Source organism: Bubalus bubalis, chromosome 24 (assembly GCF_019923935.1).
Source record: "Bubalus bubalis isolate 160015118507 breed Murrah chromosome 24, NDDB_SH_1, whole genome shotgun sequence".
Lineage (NCBI taxonomy): Eukaryota > Metazoa > Chordata > Mammalia > Artiodactyla > Bovidae > Bubalus > Bubalus bubalis.
The window spans coordinates 38,225,487-38,243,448 of record NC_059180.1 but is presented as its reverse complement, the minus strand read 5'-3'; the positions used below and the strand labels follow the sequence as shown (position 1 = coordinate 38,243,448).

At 53.9% G+C, this 17,962-nt stretch overlaps 1 protein-coding gene across 3 annotated transcripts in view; it reads right to left on the bottom strand.

Moving 5' to 3' along the window:
* PPL (periplakin) overlaps window positions 1–17,962 on the bottom strand; it is a 47,856-nt gene that overhangs the window by 14,647 nt on the left and 15,247 nt on the right. For all 3 annotated transcript variants that reach the window (XM_025274699.3, XM_025274698.3, XM_006054908.4), the window contains exons 2-8: window positions 10,177–10,276; window positions 4,430–4,584; window positions 3,664–3,784; window positions 2,974–3,087; window positions 2,835–2,876; window positions 1,470–1,631; window positions 1,265–1,372 (exon numbers count right to left, since the gene is read on the bottom strand). In XM_025274699.3, coding sequence (XP_025130484.3) covers window positions 1,265–1,372; window positions 1,470–1,631; window positions 2,835–2,876; window positions 2,974–3,087; window positions 3,664–3,784; window positions 4,430–4,584; window positions 10,177–10,276 — 802 coding nt within the window. The remainder of the gene's footprint in view (window positions 1–1,264; window positions 1,373–1,469; window positions 1,632–2,834; window positions 2,877–2,973; window positions 3,088–3,663; window positions 3,785–4,429; window positions 4,585–10,176; window positions 10,277–17,962) is intronic.

The window sequence follows — 17,962 nt, the reverse complement described above, 5'->3', positions numbered from 1 at the left end:
AAAAGGGTAGAGGAGAGGGGCATCTGGCTTCTGCATGGGTGTGACTCCCAGCCAGTTCCTGCCCAGGAGTGGGAGGAGGAGAGAGGAGATGTATTGAGGAGTCAAACAGGGCTGCCATGTTCGGGTGCACAGGTTGCGCACTGCACAAGGGACAAGTAGGGGCCATGTCTGCCCAGACCACGTGGTGCTTTAAAAAAAGCTTACAAGGTGCTCCCCAAATTCATGTCCACCAGAACTCAAAATGTGGCTTTATTTGGAATAGGACTTTTGCGGCTATAATCAGTTAAGACTATCAAGATGAAATCCTGGATTCAGGGTGCCCTTATAGGAAGAGAAGAGGACACACAGGTGAGAAGGCAATGTGGACACAGAGGTGGAGATAGGAGGTATTCGTCTAGTCAAGGCTATGGTGTTTCCAGTGGTCATGTATGGATGTGAGAGTTGGACTGTGAAGAAAGCTGAGCGCCGAAGAATTGATGCTTTTGAACTGTCGTGTTGGAGAAGACTCTTGAGAGTCCCTTGGACTGCAAGGAGATCCAACCAGTCCATCCTAAAGGAGATCAGTCCTGGGTATTCTTTGGAAGGAATGATGCTAAAGCTGAAACTCCAGTACTTTGGCCACTTCATGTGGAGAGTTAACTCATTGGAAAAGACTCTGATGCTGGTAGGGATTGGGGGCAGGAGGAGAAGGGGACGACAGAGGATGAGATGGCTGGATGGCATCACCAACTTGATGGACGTGAGTTTGAGTGAACTCCGGGAGTTGGTGATGGACAGGGAGGCCTGGCATGTTGCGATTCATGGGGTTGCAAGCAGTCGGACACGACTGAGTGACTGAACTGAACTGAACTGCAGGAAAGCCAAGGATTGCCAGCAGTCACCAGACTCAAGAAAAGAGACAAGGAAGGATTCTCCCTTATAGCCCTCAGAGGAAACAAGCCTGCCAACACCTTGATTCTGAATTTCTGGCCTCCAGAACTATGAGAGAATAACTTTCCATTGTTTAAAGCCTTCAAGTTGGTGGTCATTTGTTAGAACAACAATAGGAAACTAATACAGGCACCACGTGGGCTTCAGAAGTCTAGGGACCGAGGGCCAGGGCATCGAGAGGCAGGGCCAGACAGAGGGAAGGGAGATGGCAAAGTGGAGAGACAGACAGACACTGGACACAGGACCCTGGGGCCTGCCTGAGTGCAGGGAGCCCAGAGCAGAGGTCACCTGGAGGCCAGCCTGAAGCAAGTGTCCCTTCCTGGGGCTCACGCACCTCAATGGAGTTCCTCCCGGGGTGCTCGGCGGCGAGCAGCTGCTCACCCTCGCTGTGCAGCTTGTTAATTCTCTCCTCTTTGGCCTCCAGGTTCCGGTGGATGAAATTCTGCAGCGAGGGCAGTGGAGGGGCTCAGCGCCCAGCCGGGCAGCCCCGAGCTCCTTCCGGGGCCCCCCGCCCCGCACCCCCAGAGCCCAGCACCCACCTCGTACTGGCGCCGGCGGCTGGGGTAGTTGAGGTTGCGGTCACTCCAGTCATACTGTATGCGGCCCTGGGCCTGCTGGTCCAGCCAGTACAGCTCGTTGGTGCAGCGCTGCATGTAGTCCTGCAGCGAGCTCAGGTGCCGCTGCCGCGCCTGCGACGCCGCCTGCAGGCAGGCAAGGACAGGGCTGCAGCCTCACCGGCAAGGGACTCCCTCCACACCTCCTGCCCCGCTGGACTCCCTTGGATAAGTCATCTGACCCTCCCAAACCCCTTCATTTGTTCAGCAAATGTTTATTGTGCATCTAATGAGTGCTGGGCTAATGCACAAAGAGACTTGGGTTCTATCCCTGGGTCGGGAAGATCCCCTGGAGGAGGGCATGAACCCACTCCAGTGTTCTTGCCTGGAGAATCCCATGGACAGAGGAACCTGGCAGACTACAGTCCATAGGGTCACAAAAGTCAGACACGACTAAAGCAACTTGGCATGTATGCAAGTGCTGGCCCTGCGATATAGCAGTGAGTGAGACAAAACCCTCACAGAACAGATATGCTTGTGGAGCCTCGGTTTATTCATCTGCAAAATGGGAATAACAGCACAGATCTCATAGGGCACCAAGCCTGGCATACAGTTGGTGCTCCATAAACGTAAGCAGCTACGCTTCCGCTTTTGTCTTTAACATGTCATGGTGCAAACTACCACAGGGCAGTGGGGAGCGGGTGTCTGAATTCCACTCTGCAAATGAGAACAGTGGTGAACACGTTCGGGGGAGCCCACCATGTCCCATGACTGCGCAAAGGACTTCTCCAACATCAACTCATGCAACCCTGAAAGCTTCCTGTAAACCAAGGGTGGAAGTGACTCCATTTTACACATGAGGAGACTGAGGTTCCCAGTGACTCAGCAGCTCATGCTCAAGGTCTCCCCACCTAAAGAGGGTGGAGGCAGCCCAGCCCCAGAGCCTCCTACTATGGGCTATACTGTTACTGCCCCTACATTCTCATGTCTGAGGTGTCTGTAACATCCACAACAAGAAAGCATTTACGCATCACGTGCAGTTATAAAAAAGGTTTTGAAAAGGGAAATAGAGAACTTTTGCTTATTAAGCACCTGGCATTGTACTCGGCACACAGTAGGTGCTCAACAAAAAATTAAGAAGCAAACAGTAGGATAAACTGTATCCACAGAGTCTCTTGGGGTTTCCTATGAGCAAAGGGCAATCAGGGGTGCCTCTTGGGTAGGGGCTCGGGATACTGCTTCTCCGCACTTCATCCCCCTCCATCCTGCTTGAAGTGTTAACTGCACACACGTCTTTGCTCATAGCCCGGCTTCCCATCCCCTCCCATCCTGGTCCTGGGGGTGTCTCACCAGCAGTTTCTGGTACTTGGCCTGGAGTTCACCGTTCTGCTCCTGAAGATGAGGCCGAGGACATGGGTTAGGGTGGGGGGCTGCAGGCAGGAGCCCCTGTTCCCCAGGCTCCCTTCTACCCCTCCCCCGAGGCACACACCTTGGCCAGGTGGGGCCCTATGGCCTTGACCTCATTGTGAAAGATGTTGTGTTGCTCCACCTGGTGGTCCACCAGCGGCAGTTCCGTCCCGAAGCTCTGGCTGCTCAGCTTGTCCTGGCCAGGGAGGCGGGGGGACGACACACATGGGCATGGGCCAGGGGGTCCAGGACTCGCAGGCCACCCGGTACCCATGCCCGGGGAACCTTAGCTCTCCTCCTCACAGCGCAGCCGAGGAGGCGAAGTAGCCCCGGAGGGAGGAGGGAAGAGGTTGTCACCCTGATCTCATTAATCTCACTGCAACCTCAGAGGCCCTCGCGGTTACTGTTTCCATTTCACAGATGGGAAAACAGAGGCTCGGCCTGGGGAGTCACTTGCTCGGGATCACACCAGAAGCCAGGCTTCTATGGGGTGGAGATGGGCTGGCGAGGGCACAGGAAGACCAGCGGCTGGCCAGAAACCTGGCGGCTGCCCCCAGCCGACCAGGACCCCAACGATCCTGGGAGGGTCCCAACCTCCACCACATCTGCTGTGTGACCCTGGGCTAGGCACTGCACCTCTCTGAGCCTTGCTTATCTCATCAACACAGACATCAGGAAATAACCGGGAACAGCAGGACTCCAGTGCCCATGCAATGGAGGGAGGGCTCCTGGCCCTTACACGGCCCCATCCCAGCCGAAGCCTGGGCCTTACCAGCTTTTCCTCCACCAGCGCCTCCCAGTTGACCTGCGGGTCCACCTCTTTCACCACCAGGTTGTAGATCTGCTTGTGTTTCCCACGGAGGTTGGTCACACGCTCCTTCAGCTGACGGATGCTGAGCGGGGAGGGGGAGAGACCACCCTGGTTAGCAGGGCTGGTGGGCAGGTGTAGTGCTTCTGCCCTGAGTGGGGCTCCCACCCAGGCCCCAGTCTCAGCTTTCTGCTCAGTAGCCTGGAAGGTCAGGGTCACAGTGGCCTTGTGTCCAGGCAGTCACTCCCTGCCCTGCTCCTGCCCACTTTCTTTTATCCTGCCTTCCCCCACCAACGTTTCCCCAGGGCCTGCTATGCGCCTGGAACCATAGAGGTTTCCAGAACAAACAGGCCAGTCTGCTGCTCTCTGGAGCCCACTATCCACCTGGCAGGGCCCAGGGCTGGGCTGTGAGAGGGACAGTGCTCTGTCCACGTCTGAGCTGAGGCAAGAGCCAGGAGCTCAGAAAGCCAGCCGGGCATCAGGCAGGGGACAGTGCACTCACAAGCTTGGAGGTCGGGGGCTGTGGTCAGGGGACCAGGGTACTCCAAGCCTCAATTTCCCTAGCTGTGAAATAGGTTGTTGGAAGGATCACATGAAGTGTTCAGCTAGGGCTGGCCCCGCCGTCAGCCCTCCACAAACCCCGACTCAGGTCCCTGCACACTGAGCGGCTACAGCCCCCCTGCCCTGACCCCGAGCGGCTCCCTCAGGACCGGAAGTGGAGGGGACTTACTCCTCAGTGATCATGTCCCCCTGGGGGTGCTTCATGTGCTTGGCGATGGCCGCGTCTGCCTCCAGCACGTAGAGCAGCTTCTCAGAGTTCAACACCTTCTGCAAGGCCACATCCCGGTGCTCGGGCTGCCGGCCCTCCTGCAGCCGGGCCAGGTCCTGCGAGAGGCACGAGAAAGGGGTGGGGAAGACAGAGGGCAGGGACTCAGGGGGCACATCCAGGATCGGGGGGCTCCCCTGGCCCTGCCCAGCCCCTGCTCTGAGATAGCAGGCTCGGGACACGGCTGTGCACAGAGAGACATGGCCCATCCAGCCCAGGGAGGAGGGCAGTGTGTGTGCACGCTCAGTTGTCTGACTCTTTGCAGCTCCGTGGACTGTAGCCTGCCAGGCTCCTCTGTCCATGTGATTTTCCAGGCCAGAATACTGGAGTGGGTTGCCATTTCCTCCTCCAGGGGATCTTCCCAACCCAGGCATAGAACCTGTGGCTCTTGCATCTCTTGCGTTGGCAGGCAGATTCTTTACCACTGTGCCACCAAGGGAGGAGGGAGACCCCAGGAAAGGCCTGACAATAAATAAACCTCAGGAACCCCCCTAGCAGTCCAGTGGTTAGGACTCCACATTTCCACTGCAGGGGGAGATGGGTTCGCTCCCTGGTCAGGGAACAAAGATGACAAAGTTTGCACAGGTCGGAGTTTACCAAGGAAGCACAGCAGAGGTGGAACGTGGGGACCTGCTTGAGCTCGGGCTCTGGGATTCAGTGAGGCCCCCCCGAGGCAGTGACGCAGGCTAAGAATGAAGGAAGAAGGGGAAGAGTATTGGAGGCAGAGGGAGTGGCCTGTGTGAAGGTCCTGTGGCAGGAAATGATGACTGGAAGGGACGGTCAGGGGAAGAAGCTGGGGGTGGGACAGGGCATGGTGCCACCCATCCTTAAAGGTGACTCCTCCAGGGGGTCCTCAGGGGAGCGGGTCCAAGCTAGGGGCACAGTTGGGTGTTGTGACAAGGCCCAGGCGAGAGCTGAGGGTGGCCTGTGCTGGGGTGTTGCCAGTGAAATGGCGAGAATGAACAGAGTGGGTGGACGTCTGGGAGGTACAATTGCTCAGTTGATGATGAGTCCTAGTTGTTGCTGTTCAGCCACTAAGTCATGTCTGACTCTGCAATCCCATGCATCTGCAGCACACCAGGCTTCCCTGTCCTTGACTATCTTCTGGAGTCTGCTCATGTCCATTGAGTCAGTGATGTTATTTAACCATCTCATCCTCAGCCACCCCCTTCTCCTTTTGCCCTCAATCTTTCCCAGCATCAGGGTCTCTTCCAAAGAGCTGGCTCTTTTCGTCAGATGGCCAAAGGATTGGAGCTTCAGCATCAACCTTTCTACAAATATTCAGGGTTGATGAGTCCAGGGTCTCTGATAATTTAGGGAAGAATGATGAACTGGCAGTGGGAACAACAGGTTAAACACAGCCTGTTAATCCACTTAGTGGACTTTCGTGGAGCGCAGATGGGCTCTGAGCCAGGCCCGGGGGTGGGCGGGGGGACAAGTCAGAGACTGGACTGAGCACAGGTGGGGCGGGGGGATCACACAAGGGACCTCGGAGGCCAGTTCTCTACCCCCAGCTGGGTGTCAGTGTCCCCATCTCTGCAATGGCAGTAAGAGAAACCCATGTTTCAGCAGAGGCAGCCAAGGGACCAGGGGATTGTCCCTCAGCCGCCAGAAGATGGGAGTACAGATGGGGACGAGCTCAAAACCACCAAGTGAGAGGAGCCAGGCACTGAAGGCCACGCCCCTCAGGACTGGTTTACGGGAACTGCCCCAAGTAGGTGGATCCATAAAAGAGGCTAGATGGGAGCAGGAATCCGCAGTCAATGGACACAGGGGAGCTTACAAAGGGATTACAGGTTTGGAAACCGACCTGTGAGGATAGCTGCACCCCTCGGTGATGTTACTAAAAAAATCACTGCACTGTGTGCTCGAAGGGGGTACATTTTCTGATCTGTAAAACCCGCCTCAATAAAGCTGTTAAAAAAAAGAAAAAGCACAAAAGGCAGAAACAGCAAAAGGCAAAAGAAGTGAACGGAGGTGGTGTGGTGCCTGGTACAGTGTAAAATGACTCAGCTCCCTCTTGGAGAAAGAGATGGTATCCAGCCCACATTCCAGGTCTTTCCTGGGCCAACTCTGGGAGGGCTGGGCAGCGAGGGGTGGGGCTTTGGAGGTGAGACCCATGTGGCAGAAGGTCAAAGTCACTGGACCATCGCCCCACTGCGGGTAGGTCTGGCTGGTTAAAAAGTTTCAACATCATGGTTCTTGGCTTGGGTGGAATTTTATCGGCTCCATCTTCGCCAGTTGATCTGAAGCTCTGCTGGGCAATGACCGTGTCAAAGATTAATTTTGAAAAAGGAGGAAGTAAATTAATCATCTCCTAATTCCCACAGGTGCAGGGACTCGTGGGAATGCAAAACGTGTCCAGCCAAAACGAGAGAGAATATCCAGCCAAAAGATGCCACACAGGCGTTCAAGAGTCCACAGTCGGGCAAGACTAATCAATGAGGACAGGTCAGCGCTGTGGTTACCTCGGGGGTGGGGGGTGACATTGATTGCAAAGGTCCCCCAGGACCTTTCGGGAAATGTCCTTTGACTTGACCTGAGTAAAGTTTCCATGGGTACCGATTGACGCGAAAACTCACAAGTCATAGGGACCGACATATCCTGTAAATTTTGCCCACACTGACGGACAGATAATCAATAAAGCAAATCCAGGAGATGGTTACTGGTAGGATCTGTGTGGTGAGGTTACAGGTGTTCTCAAGCCGTCCGGCTTTTCTGGCATTTAAAAATTGGGATAGGTACAAAAAGAATCCTGGAGTGGGTTGCCATATCCTTCTCCAGGGGATCTGCCCAGTCCAGGGGTCAAACCAGGGTTTCCCGCATTGCAGGCAGATTCTTTACCATGTGAGCCACCAGGGAAGCTCCAGGAATACTTGACGGGGTTGGCATTCTCATCTCCAGGGGATCTTCCAGACCCAGGGATTGAACAGGGGTTTCCTGCATTGTGGGCAGATTCTTTACCATCTGAGCCACCAGGGAAAGCAGAGCAGCACACAAGGCCACACACTGTGTGATTCTGTTTCTATGAAATATCCAGAATATGTATATTCAAAGAGACAGAAGGCAGAGTCATGGGCAGATGGGCACAGGGGTTCCCTTTGGGAGGATAAAAGCACCTTGGGACCAGAAAGACGTGGTCATCGCACATCATAAATGTATGAAATGCCATGAAATTCTATACTTTAAATGCTTCACTTTATCTCATGTGAACCTCACTTCCATTTTAGAAAATAGGAAAATTAAAGAGAACTTTTGGGTTCTCTTTTAATAAAATTAATTTTAACTTACAATTGAATAGATATATTTATTTATAAATAAATTGTTTTAAATTATTATTTATAAAACATTAAATAAAATAAAATTAATAATGATGTTTTCTTCCGAAAGAAGGAAGAGAAAAGACAAAAAGATTAGCCCGTGCCATCTCCAAAATCTGGTTTAAGTTTGTTCATTTGAATTAAAACAAAGAACAAATTCAAAATGATCTTCCAAACACATACTTGCTACTTTGAGTCATGACTCTAAGCAAATACCATGAGACGAGGGCTGGGGTCTGTTCCCTCACACTCTCACAGGCCAGAAGAGGTCAGAGAGACACCGGGTGTGAGGGGATGGTGTTCCCCTCTGCTGGTGGAATCATATGCCATCTTAATTTGCTTCTTTATACTTGTTTATTGGCCCCAAAATGTTTGTCGTGAACACATATTACTTTTGTTAGGAGGAAAAAATGACACACCCCAAAAAGCTGTTTTCATTTAGGAAAGTGCACACGCCACCATGGCAATCACGAGAGTGGGGACAAAAAAAAATGCCCGAGGGACTGGGCACCAGGGCCAGGGCACGGCCAGAAGGAGGGATGCTGGAGGCCGGCTGAGGCCGGAAAGAAAGAGGGGGCGCGGAGGCGGGGAGGGGGAAGGGAGGTCCTGGGGGAGGGAGACCCTAAGGGCGCAGAGCACCCTCTCGTCCACCCTGCCCCCTACTTCTCACCCGAAGAGTGTCATTCCCCCCACCCACCCCTGTCCCTCAGGGGAGTGGACACCTGGGCGGTCAGCCGAGAGGCAGCCATGTCTGGGCCTGGGGCCAGCCGTGGGGCCAGCCAGCCTCATGACCTGTCCACCCTCAATGCCCCTGCGCTCCTCTGGACCTGCCTCTTAGTCATGCCTGGAATGTGGATGAAACACAGACGCCCGTTTAAATTCAAATTTCAGGTAAACAATGGATAATTCATAATATAAGTATATCCCAAGTAGTGCGTGGGAGACACACCCACAAAAATTTGCATCCTAAACTTCAAATGGAACTGGATATCCTGTATTTTCATTTGCTAAATCTGGCAACACCCCCTCTGGGGGTGGGGGAATGGCTCTGAGGTCAGCTCTGTCACTGACACAGTCCATCCTGGCCCTCTCTGGCTACAAAGAAGGTATGAACTCAACCACTCTGGGCTGGTGGGGAGGGGTTCGAAGAGGAGGCAGCCAGCTTAGCAGCTCATAGATGTGAGCACGGCTGCAGGGCTGCCCACGGAGCAGGATCCCTGGGAGAACCTTTGGGCTCGGGCCGGTTGTTATCCCCATTTTACAGTCCAGGAAACTGAGGCACGGAGTGAGGAGATGATTTGGCCCGCCTGCGTCTGAGTAGTGGCAGTGGTAGGGAAGTGAGGATGACGCTGCTAATCACAGGGAGCCCTGCACGGCACCTGCATACGTGCCTTGTGCTCAGTCACTCAGTCGTGCCCGACTCTGTGCAGCCCCGTGGACTGCAGCCCGCCAGGCCCCTCTGTCCATGGGATCCTCCAAACAAGAATACTGGAGTGGGTTGCCATTTCCTTCTCCAGGGCATCTTCTCGACCCAGGGATTGAACCTGGGTCTTTAAGGTCTTCCTGGGTCTTTAAGAGCTTCCCTGGTGGCTCAGATGGTAAAGTGTCTGCCTGCAATGCGGGAGACCCGTGTTCAATCCCTGGGTTGGGAAGATCTCCTGGAAAAGGAAATGGCAACCCACGCCAGTATTCTTGCCTGGAGAATCCCATGGACGGAGGAGCCTGGTAGGCTACAGTCCACGGGGTCGCCAAGAGTCGGACACGGCTGAGCGACTTCACTTTAAGGTCTATCTGCATTGGCAGGAGGGCTCTTTAACCACTAGTGCCACCTGCATAATCTCATCACATCTCTCCAGCAGCCCAGGACGCGGGGTGAGGTTTCCCCCTTTCGGGTGCACAGGGAGATAAAGTGACTTCCTCAAGGTCACACAGTAAGTGGCAAAACCAAGGTCCTAGCCAAGGCCTGGCTCCTGAGACTGCGGTTCTGCTCCAGACAGGGCCCATGGCTGCAGGAACTCGGTATCCGGGGTGGAGGAGCTGGTATTAACAGCACTAAGAAGGCTCCTCTTCAATGTGTCTCCACCTGGGCACTGGACATTTGAGGCTGAATCATTCTGTGCTCTGTAGGCTACATAGCAGCATCTCTGGCCTCCATCGCTAGATACCTGACCCCGCACTCCCCAAGGTGCGGTAGCTAAAAATGTCTCCAGACGTGACCACACGTCCCCTGGGAGCAGAATCATGCCCAGGTGAGAACCTCGGGGTCATCTGAACCCCGGGTCCCCAGGGGGCTGGCATCTCGGGGGCACCGAGTGGGAGGCGGGCACTCACGCTCTGCATCTTGGCTTCCGTGTCCACGATGTTCCTCTCCACCTGGTCGGCATTCTTCTGCAACTGCTCGATGAGCTCCGACAGCTCCTTGTTAGAGACGCTGCAGGCAGAGAGCCGGGAGGTGAGCCGCAGGGCCGGAGGGCAGGGGCGGGGTCCCGCCAGCGCCCCGGCCTCCCAGGCCATCCCCAGCCCCGGGCTCAGGGAAGCTGCCCAGTGAGCCTTGAATGGAGCTTGGCTGTCCCCCCCAGGGCAATGTCACTAAAGGCACAGAGTGAGGCAGCGCCATCCGGGAATCAGCCTCTGCTCTGGCCGTCACCCCAGTGCTTCTATTTGCCATGTTGGCAGAGCACGTGTATTCTGCTCTCTTACTTTTTTTATTGAGATATAACTCACATGTCATAAAATTCACCCCTTAAAAGTGTGCTAATTCTGGGAATCCCCTGGTGGTCCAGCGGTTAAGACCACACGCTCCCAATGCTGGGGGCCCGGCTTCGATCCCTGGCCAGGGAACGAGATGCCACTTGCTGAAACTAAGAGTTCACATCCCGCATGTCATGACTAAGACCCGGTGCAGCCAAATAAACCAATAAAAGTAAATGTAAAAAATAAAGTGCATAATTCAGGGGTTTTAGTGTATTCACAAGGTTGTATAACCATCGTTGCTATGTAATCTCAGAATATTTTCACCACCCCCAAATAGAAACCCCACCCCCTTCAGCAACTCACTCCTCACCATTCCACCCCATGGCCCCTAGCGACCACAAATCCACTTTCTGTCTCTATGGATTTGCCTACTCTGTACAACATGGGGCCTTCCGTGTCTAACTTCTTTCACTTTACAATATCTTGAGGGTCATCCGTGTTGTAGCTAGTGTGTGACCGTGCTTCATTCCTGTTTATGGCTGCATAATATTCCACGGCTTGGCTACGTCACATTTTATTTATCTGGTTATCCACTGATGGGACATTTGGGCTGTTTCCACCTTTTGGCCATGATGGCTCAGACTGCTCTGAACACTCGGGTACAAGTTTTTGTGCCAGCAGTCTTATTACTAAATACCTGATACTTTTCTTTCAATCTACTCATTCTTTATATTTAAATAAATTTCCTAAGAAAGAGGATTTGCTTCCCCATTGTAAACAGAAAACCAGAAGCCCTTGCCATAAAGAGGTAATAGCCAAAATAAATTCCACAGAAATAAAAGGACGGCATTAAGTTCTAGCTGGACACTTGGCTGCCTGCACATGTTGAAACTGAGCCCTGCCCTCTCCTGCTTAAAGGCAGAACTTGGCATGCACACCCCGCAGCCAAGCTAGAGCTCTGCTGGCACCGAGCTGAGACCTCCTGAGAGTTCTCAGAGTGTCTGGGAGAGATTTGAAATCGGAAAGGCTTTCTCATTTGGCGTTTCTTTGTTCTCTCTGGCTGTATCTGTCTGCCCTGCAAAATCACACTTCAGCCCACCCTGGCAAACACCACTGTGGGAGTGGAGGAGACCTTGGTTTTGGACTCAGATGTGCGTTGGGGCTGTGTGACTTGGCCAAGCTGCTGTCCCTCTCTGTGCCTCTGCTTCCCGCTATCAGATGGACCTTTCCCAGTTGGGTGTTAGGAATGGGAATGAGGTTATGCAGGCAAAGAGCTGGGTGCCCCATAAGCCTCATGAAGGTTCATGATTATACTTAAGGAGCCTTAATGATTATTGTCCAGCTCCTTGTTTTCTTTAAACAAAGGAAGAAACAAAGACCAGAAAGGGAAAGCAACTTGGTCACCGTCACACAGCTACCCAGCAGTGGTTGAGATTAGCACTTAGTCCTCCAATCTCCATCAAAGACCTCATATACTGACTCCAAAGATTGAGGGCAGGAGGAGAAGGGGACAGCAAAGGATGAGATGGTTGGATGGCATCACCAACTCAGTGGACATGAATTTATGCAAACTCTGGGAGATGGTGAAGGACAGGGAAGTCTGGCATGCTGCAGTCCATTGGGTTGCAAAGAGTCAGACACGACTGAGAGACTGAACAACAACAGGGTCTGAGGCTCAACACTGCAGATACTACTGATGCTGCGGGGGAAGCCGGAGTGGTGGCAGAAACAGGCACACGAACAGAAGCTGCAAGACTGTCCAGCTCAGGCCCAAACCTTGCCTGGAGGCCTGCTTTGTACCAGGTCTGGATACACAGGTGCTAGGAGGCGAGAGGGTTAGGGTCTTGGCGAACAAGACCCAGGCCACACCCTTTGTGAAGAAAACCAAGGAGGCAGCCTTTCCCAAAGTGGGGCCCCAGGAACCCTGGTCTTGTAAATTGCTCCTGGAATGAAAGCTTTGTCACTCAGGTGATTATGAAAGCCCGATCCCTCAATAAGTCAGTAAAGGCTCTGAGAAGTCCTGTGGTGGAGAAAGCTGATATTCAGTGGAGCACCCAGGAAGGCTCAGAAGAGGGGACTGTGCATGGAGGCTCTGGGTAAGGTGGGGTGAGGCTGCCAGGCCATGGGCCAACTCCCATCGCCCCCCACCTTGGCTTGGGCAGACCACATGGCGAATGTTGAACACTTCTGCCCTCAACCCAACCCCAGCCGCTGACCCCCACTGTGGCCTCAGCCGTCAGACATGGTGAGTCTCAACCCAAATATTTAACCGTGAGAGCCAGGGCCACCACTGCGATCCTGCAGTGTGGGTTAGGTGGGGGCCTCTATCCCTCTCGGGTCCAGCCCAGCTGCACCCCAGGGCACGGGGCCAGCTCCCAAACCAGGCCTCTCACTGGATGGGACAGGTTCAAGGAAAGTGCCTCCTGGACTGCACCCTGGGCAGCCCATTACTCCAGCTGAAGCCCAGCACCAGAAGGGGACACAGGGCGGTGGGGTGGGGACAGCCAGCTCCATGGACCTGGTGCTCCTGGTGGGGAACAAAGGACCGCTCGGTGGGAGCATGTGGTCAGACAGGCGTGGCTTCCAAGGCCTGCTGGACCACTTACTGCTTGGACCGTCCCAGGCAAGCACCTCAACCTCTCCGTCTGTCTTCTGGGGATGACCACGGAGTCACTGTGGTAACTTGAAACCTAGTGCACACGCCTCACCAGACATCAGACACGTCCACAGACACGGCCCCGATAGCATCCTCACCCCAGGTCTCTGGGGGAGGTGTGTGTGCCCCTTTACAAGCAAGGAAACCAGCAATTCTACCCGATAGATATCAAGAGAAATGAAAACACAGGCCCACGTAAAAGCCTGTACACAAATGTTCACAGCAGCAGTATTTACAATAGTCAGGAAGCGGAAACAACACGAAGGTGCAACTAATGAACAGATGAACGAAATGCAGAACGTCCATACAACGGAAAATAGAAATGAAATGCTAACACAGGCTACATCATGCAGAAACCTTGAAACCACGAGGCTAAGTCACAGAAGCCAGACACAAAATGTCCACTTACACGAATTATCTAGAGTAGGTAGATTCATAGAAAGAGAAAGTAGGTTAATAGTCAGGAGGGGCTGGGATAGGGAGACAGAAGGGGAGTGAGTGCTAAAGGGTGTGAGTTTCTTTTTAAGGTGACGAAATGCTCTAAAATTGATAATGGTGTGCATGCGTACTAAGTCGCTTTAGTTGCATCTGATTCTCTGCGACCCCAGGGACTGTAGCCCGCCAGGCTCCTCTGTCCATGGGATTCTCCAGGCAAGAATACTGGAGTGGGTTGCCATGCTCTCCTCCAGCGGATCTTCCCAACTCAGGGATCAAACCCAAGTCTCTTACATCTCTTGTGCTGGCAGGTAGGTTCTTTACCACTAGTGCCACCTGGGAAACCCCTGATTATGGTGGTGGTCATATAATTCTGTGAATATACTCAAAACAACTGAATTGTACACTTTTAATGAGCGAACTGGGCTTCCCGGGTGGCTCAGATGGTAAAGAATCTGCCTGCAATGTGGGAGACCTGGGTTTGATCCCTACGTTGGGAATATCCCTTGGAGGAAAGCGTGGCAACCCAGGCCAGTATTCTTGCCTAGAGAATTCCCATGGACAGAAGAGCCTGGCAGGCTACAGCCCATGGGGTCGCAAAGAGTCAGACACGACTGACCACCTGGGCACAAGCACAATGAGTGAACTATATGGTATGTGAGTTATCTCTCAATAAAACTGTTATAAAAACATTGGCAAGTGCCATTTACAAGTGGCAGGGATGTGTTTCTTCTTCCCTCACCCTCTTGAATGGTCCCCAGCTTTTATCCTGTTTTCCATGGAGGCTAGGCCAGTTCTGGGTTACACCCAGCTACCTGGAAGATGCTAGTTAAAACCTCACAGAGGGTTGACCATGTGCCTGGCTGGTGCTAAGCAAATCACATCCATGTGAGCTCATTAATCCTACCACCCCCTGAAGTAGCACTGCTCTCCCATTTTACAGATGGGGAAACTGAGGCACAGAGCCATTAGCTAGCTTGGCCACAGTCTCACTGGCTAAAGCAAGGCAGAACTGGGATTCCAACCCACGCCTCTGGAGCAGTCTCAGCACTTCTGCCTTTTGGGTTTGGAGTCCCAAATGAGAGGCCCCAAAGGGTCCTGCCTTCCTCCCACCATCCAGCTGGCCATAGGAGCAGACATGTGTTCCCTTGAGAGCCGCAGAACCCCACACCAGGAGTACAGGAATGTAGGCGAGTCAGGAACCTGCAGGGGCAGGGGGTGTGAGTGTGTGGGTGGGTGGTGTGTGTATATATATGTATATATATATGTGTATATATATGTATATATATATATATATATATATATATATGTATATATATATATGCAAATCCCAAGAGGGTTGAGAACTGGCTGGGCCGGTCCAGCTTTTCGTCCAGCTTTTCATCCAGCTAATGGGCCACACTGAGGCAGCCAGACATGGCCCCTGGGGGCTGTCAGCCCAACTGATGGAGGCCCAGATACAGCTCTTCCCTACCAGACTCTTCCGAGTCCGGTCCCACTCACAGAGATGGGGATCTCTGGGCTGAGCCAGGAAAGCTGAGGTGCCCACCCCGACCCCACCAGAGAAGGGAAGGGACCAGGAAAGTGGATCTGAGTGACAGGCTGGGAGAGGGACATACCCAGCCTCCCTCCACTTACTCAGAAGTTTAACACAGACAGAGATGCTGAGGGCAATGGCCGTTGGCACTGGTAGGTGCCTCAGAAGTCATCAAGCCCCACCTGCTCATTATACAGGTGAGCAAATTGAGGCCCTCAGAAGTGCAGGCACCCGCCCAAGGTCACACAGGGAGCAGCCAGTGTCCATAGCCAGACAGGGTTCAAATCCTGACTGTGCTAACCATCCGTGTAACCTCGTAATGCAGCGCCAGGAAAGGCAAGGGACAGATCAACAAGAGGAGGCTGCGGGAGAGGTGGCGTTCCACCAGCGTGGTCAACATCCCCACCATAGAGGTGGCGCGGTGGTGAAGAACCCGCCTGCCAACGCAAGAGACGCAAGAGATGGGGGTTCGATCCCTGGGTCGGGAAGATGCCCTGGAGAAGGAAATGGCAACCCACTGTAGTATTCTTGCCTGGAGCATTCCATGGACAGAGGAGCCTGGTGGGCTACAGTCCATGGGGTCACAAAGAAACATGACTGAGCTAACTAACACTCACTTTTTCACGTCTAGATTTCCAGGTTACCCTATAGGAGCAGATCTTTCTGGGCAATGGTGTGTCTAGGATGCCCACCTTGACAAGTCGGGCAGTGGGTGCCATGGCCCGAAACCCCACCTGGTACTAATAAAGGGCAATGGGATCCAGGTCTTGGCTGTCTCCAGAAACGGTCCTCTCAGCCCAGCCCAGACTTTGGTCAGACAAGGTGAATGGGTTTCACAAGCCAGGTGGAGTCACACCCTGCAGACAGGGGTTGTTTTTCCAGAGAATCCGCCCTTGTTTTCTTTTCCAAGGCTGAGGATGCTAGAGTCTGGCGAGGGTCCAGGAGGGCCCAGGTCCCATCTGAGGCATGACAAGGGACCCCGTTTCCTTGGCCCAGTCTGCGTATGAGACTCCTGGTGCAAGGAGGGCATGGCCAGGGGGACGTCTGGGGCTGCCTCAGAGTCCTATGACTGGGTTTGAGGACACTTGGGGACAAACAATCGCTGTCTGGGTCTGAGCCTGCACGCACCAGCCTGGAACAGGCGTCTCTTTGTCCCTCAGGATGTGCTCTGGGAGTTAGAGCTGCGGGGAGATGTCCTGGGAGCCTCACGGGGCATCGGGCACCCTCACTCTGTCACCGGAGTTAGAAACTCTAGAAGCACAGCCTGGCCTGCTCTGTGGGTGGCTGCTCACAGCCCAGGAGGTCAGCTGCAGACTTGGGAGCTGGGGCTGGAACCCCGTGCTGTGAAGCCCAGGGGGGTGGGGTCTGGTCAGTGGGCCAGCAGGAAAGCCGATCAGAGAAGTGGGGACAGAGGTGGCACTCCGGGTCACCCAGACTCTGCGGATGCTCCACGTGGAGAAAGACAGAGCACCCAGGGCTTTTGCAGGACCCTCAGCTCCACCTACCGCCAATCACTCCTTCATGCTTTACTTTGGGTGGGGAGCCCCTGGCCCTTTTCCATGATAAGCCGTACTGCAGTATAACCTGTTGGTTAAGCATCTGGACCAAAGGCCGGCGACCTAGATCCGGATCCTGACTCAGTCCTTTTTAAGCTGTCAGTGACCTAACCTTCCTGAGCCTCAGGTTACCCGTCTGTCACTGGGGGTCACGTAGTCCACACCTCTCAGGGCTGGGAGAGAACAGATACAAAGTGGTGCCTTGCAGGCAGCCCAAGTTCTTTGCTTCCACCCAGAGTCACCACCCAGGGATTTGGGCTCCTTTTAAGGAGCTGATAAAAGCTGGCAGCCAAGGCCCCATGTCAGAACCCACAGGCATGGGGGAGCTGAAAAAAAAAAAGTCCCTGGGCCACCCGGGCCATCCACACCGATCTTCATGCAAGCCCAGACACACTCTGCTTCCGCCTTGTGGATGTCACCTCGCCTGGGCATGGAGAATTCACAAGTCACCTTGACATTTGGGAATGTCTCCTCCAGCTCCTGCGGGGAGGGGCCATGCACATATATGGGCAATGAGAGGGCGCAGCTCCCAGCCCCAGTCTGGAGGAACCCTCCTGGGTTTGGAGTAAGCATTAGGTCACTAGGTCTGGGATTTGACAGGTTTAGGGTGTTTCCACCATGAGTTTTGCCGTCCCTGGTCTGAAGCAGGGACACTGCAGATGTGCAGGGTGGAGAGGCTTTGTCTACCCAGTTGTTCAAGCAGAACCCCAAGACCACCCCAGACCCCTGCCTCTGCCACCCCTGACTCCACCTGGAAGAGAGCCCTGTGCCTCCATCCTCTCTCTGGCCCTAAGGCCCTCACCTTGATCAAGAGCATCACCTCTCGCCTGGACCAATGTAACGGCCACGCCCAGCCATCTCCTTGCACTCTGACCCTTGCTGCCCCCAGCCAACTTCTGCACATTTGTTGGAGAGATCTTTCAAAGACTCAACCAGATCTTGCCATTGTCCGGCCTCAGGCTTGTCGATGCTCCAAACACACTCAGAAGAGAGCTCGCTCTCCTGTCCGGGACCCGGCCCAGCCCTTCCTGCTGTCAGCTCTCCCTGCACCCACTGGTCCATTCCTCTCCATCCTGCCCGCAGGGAGGGAAACTGAGTCAGCCTGGCCCAGGGAAAGAACAGAGACTGAGAGAGCTCGGGCAGGTTCCTTAGCCTCTCTGTGCCTTAGTTTTCTCATCTGCAAAATGGGAATAAGAATCAGCCCCATCCAGAGGATGGAGACAGTTCAAAGACAGGAGC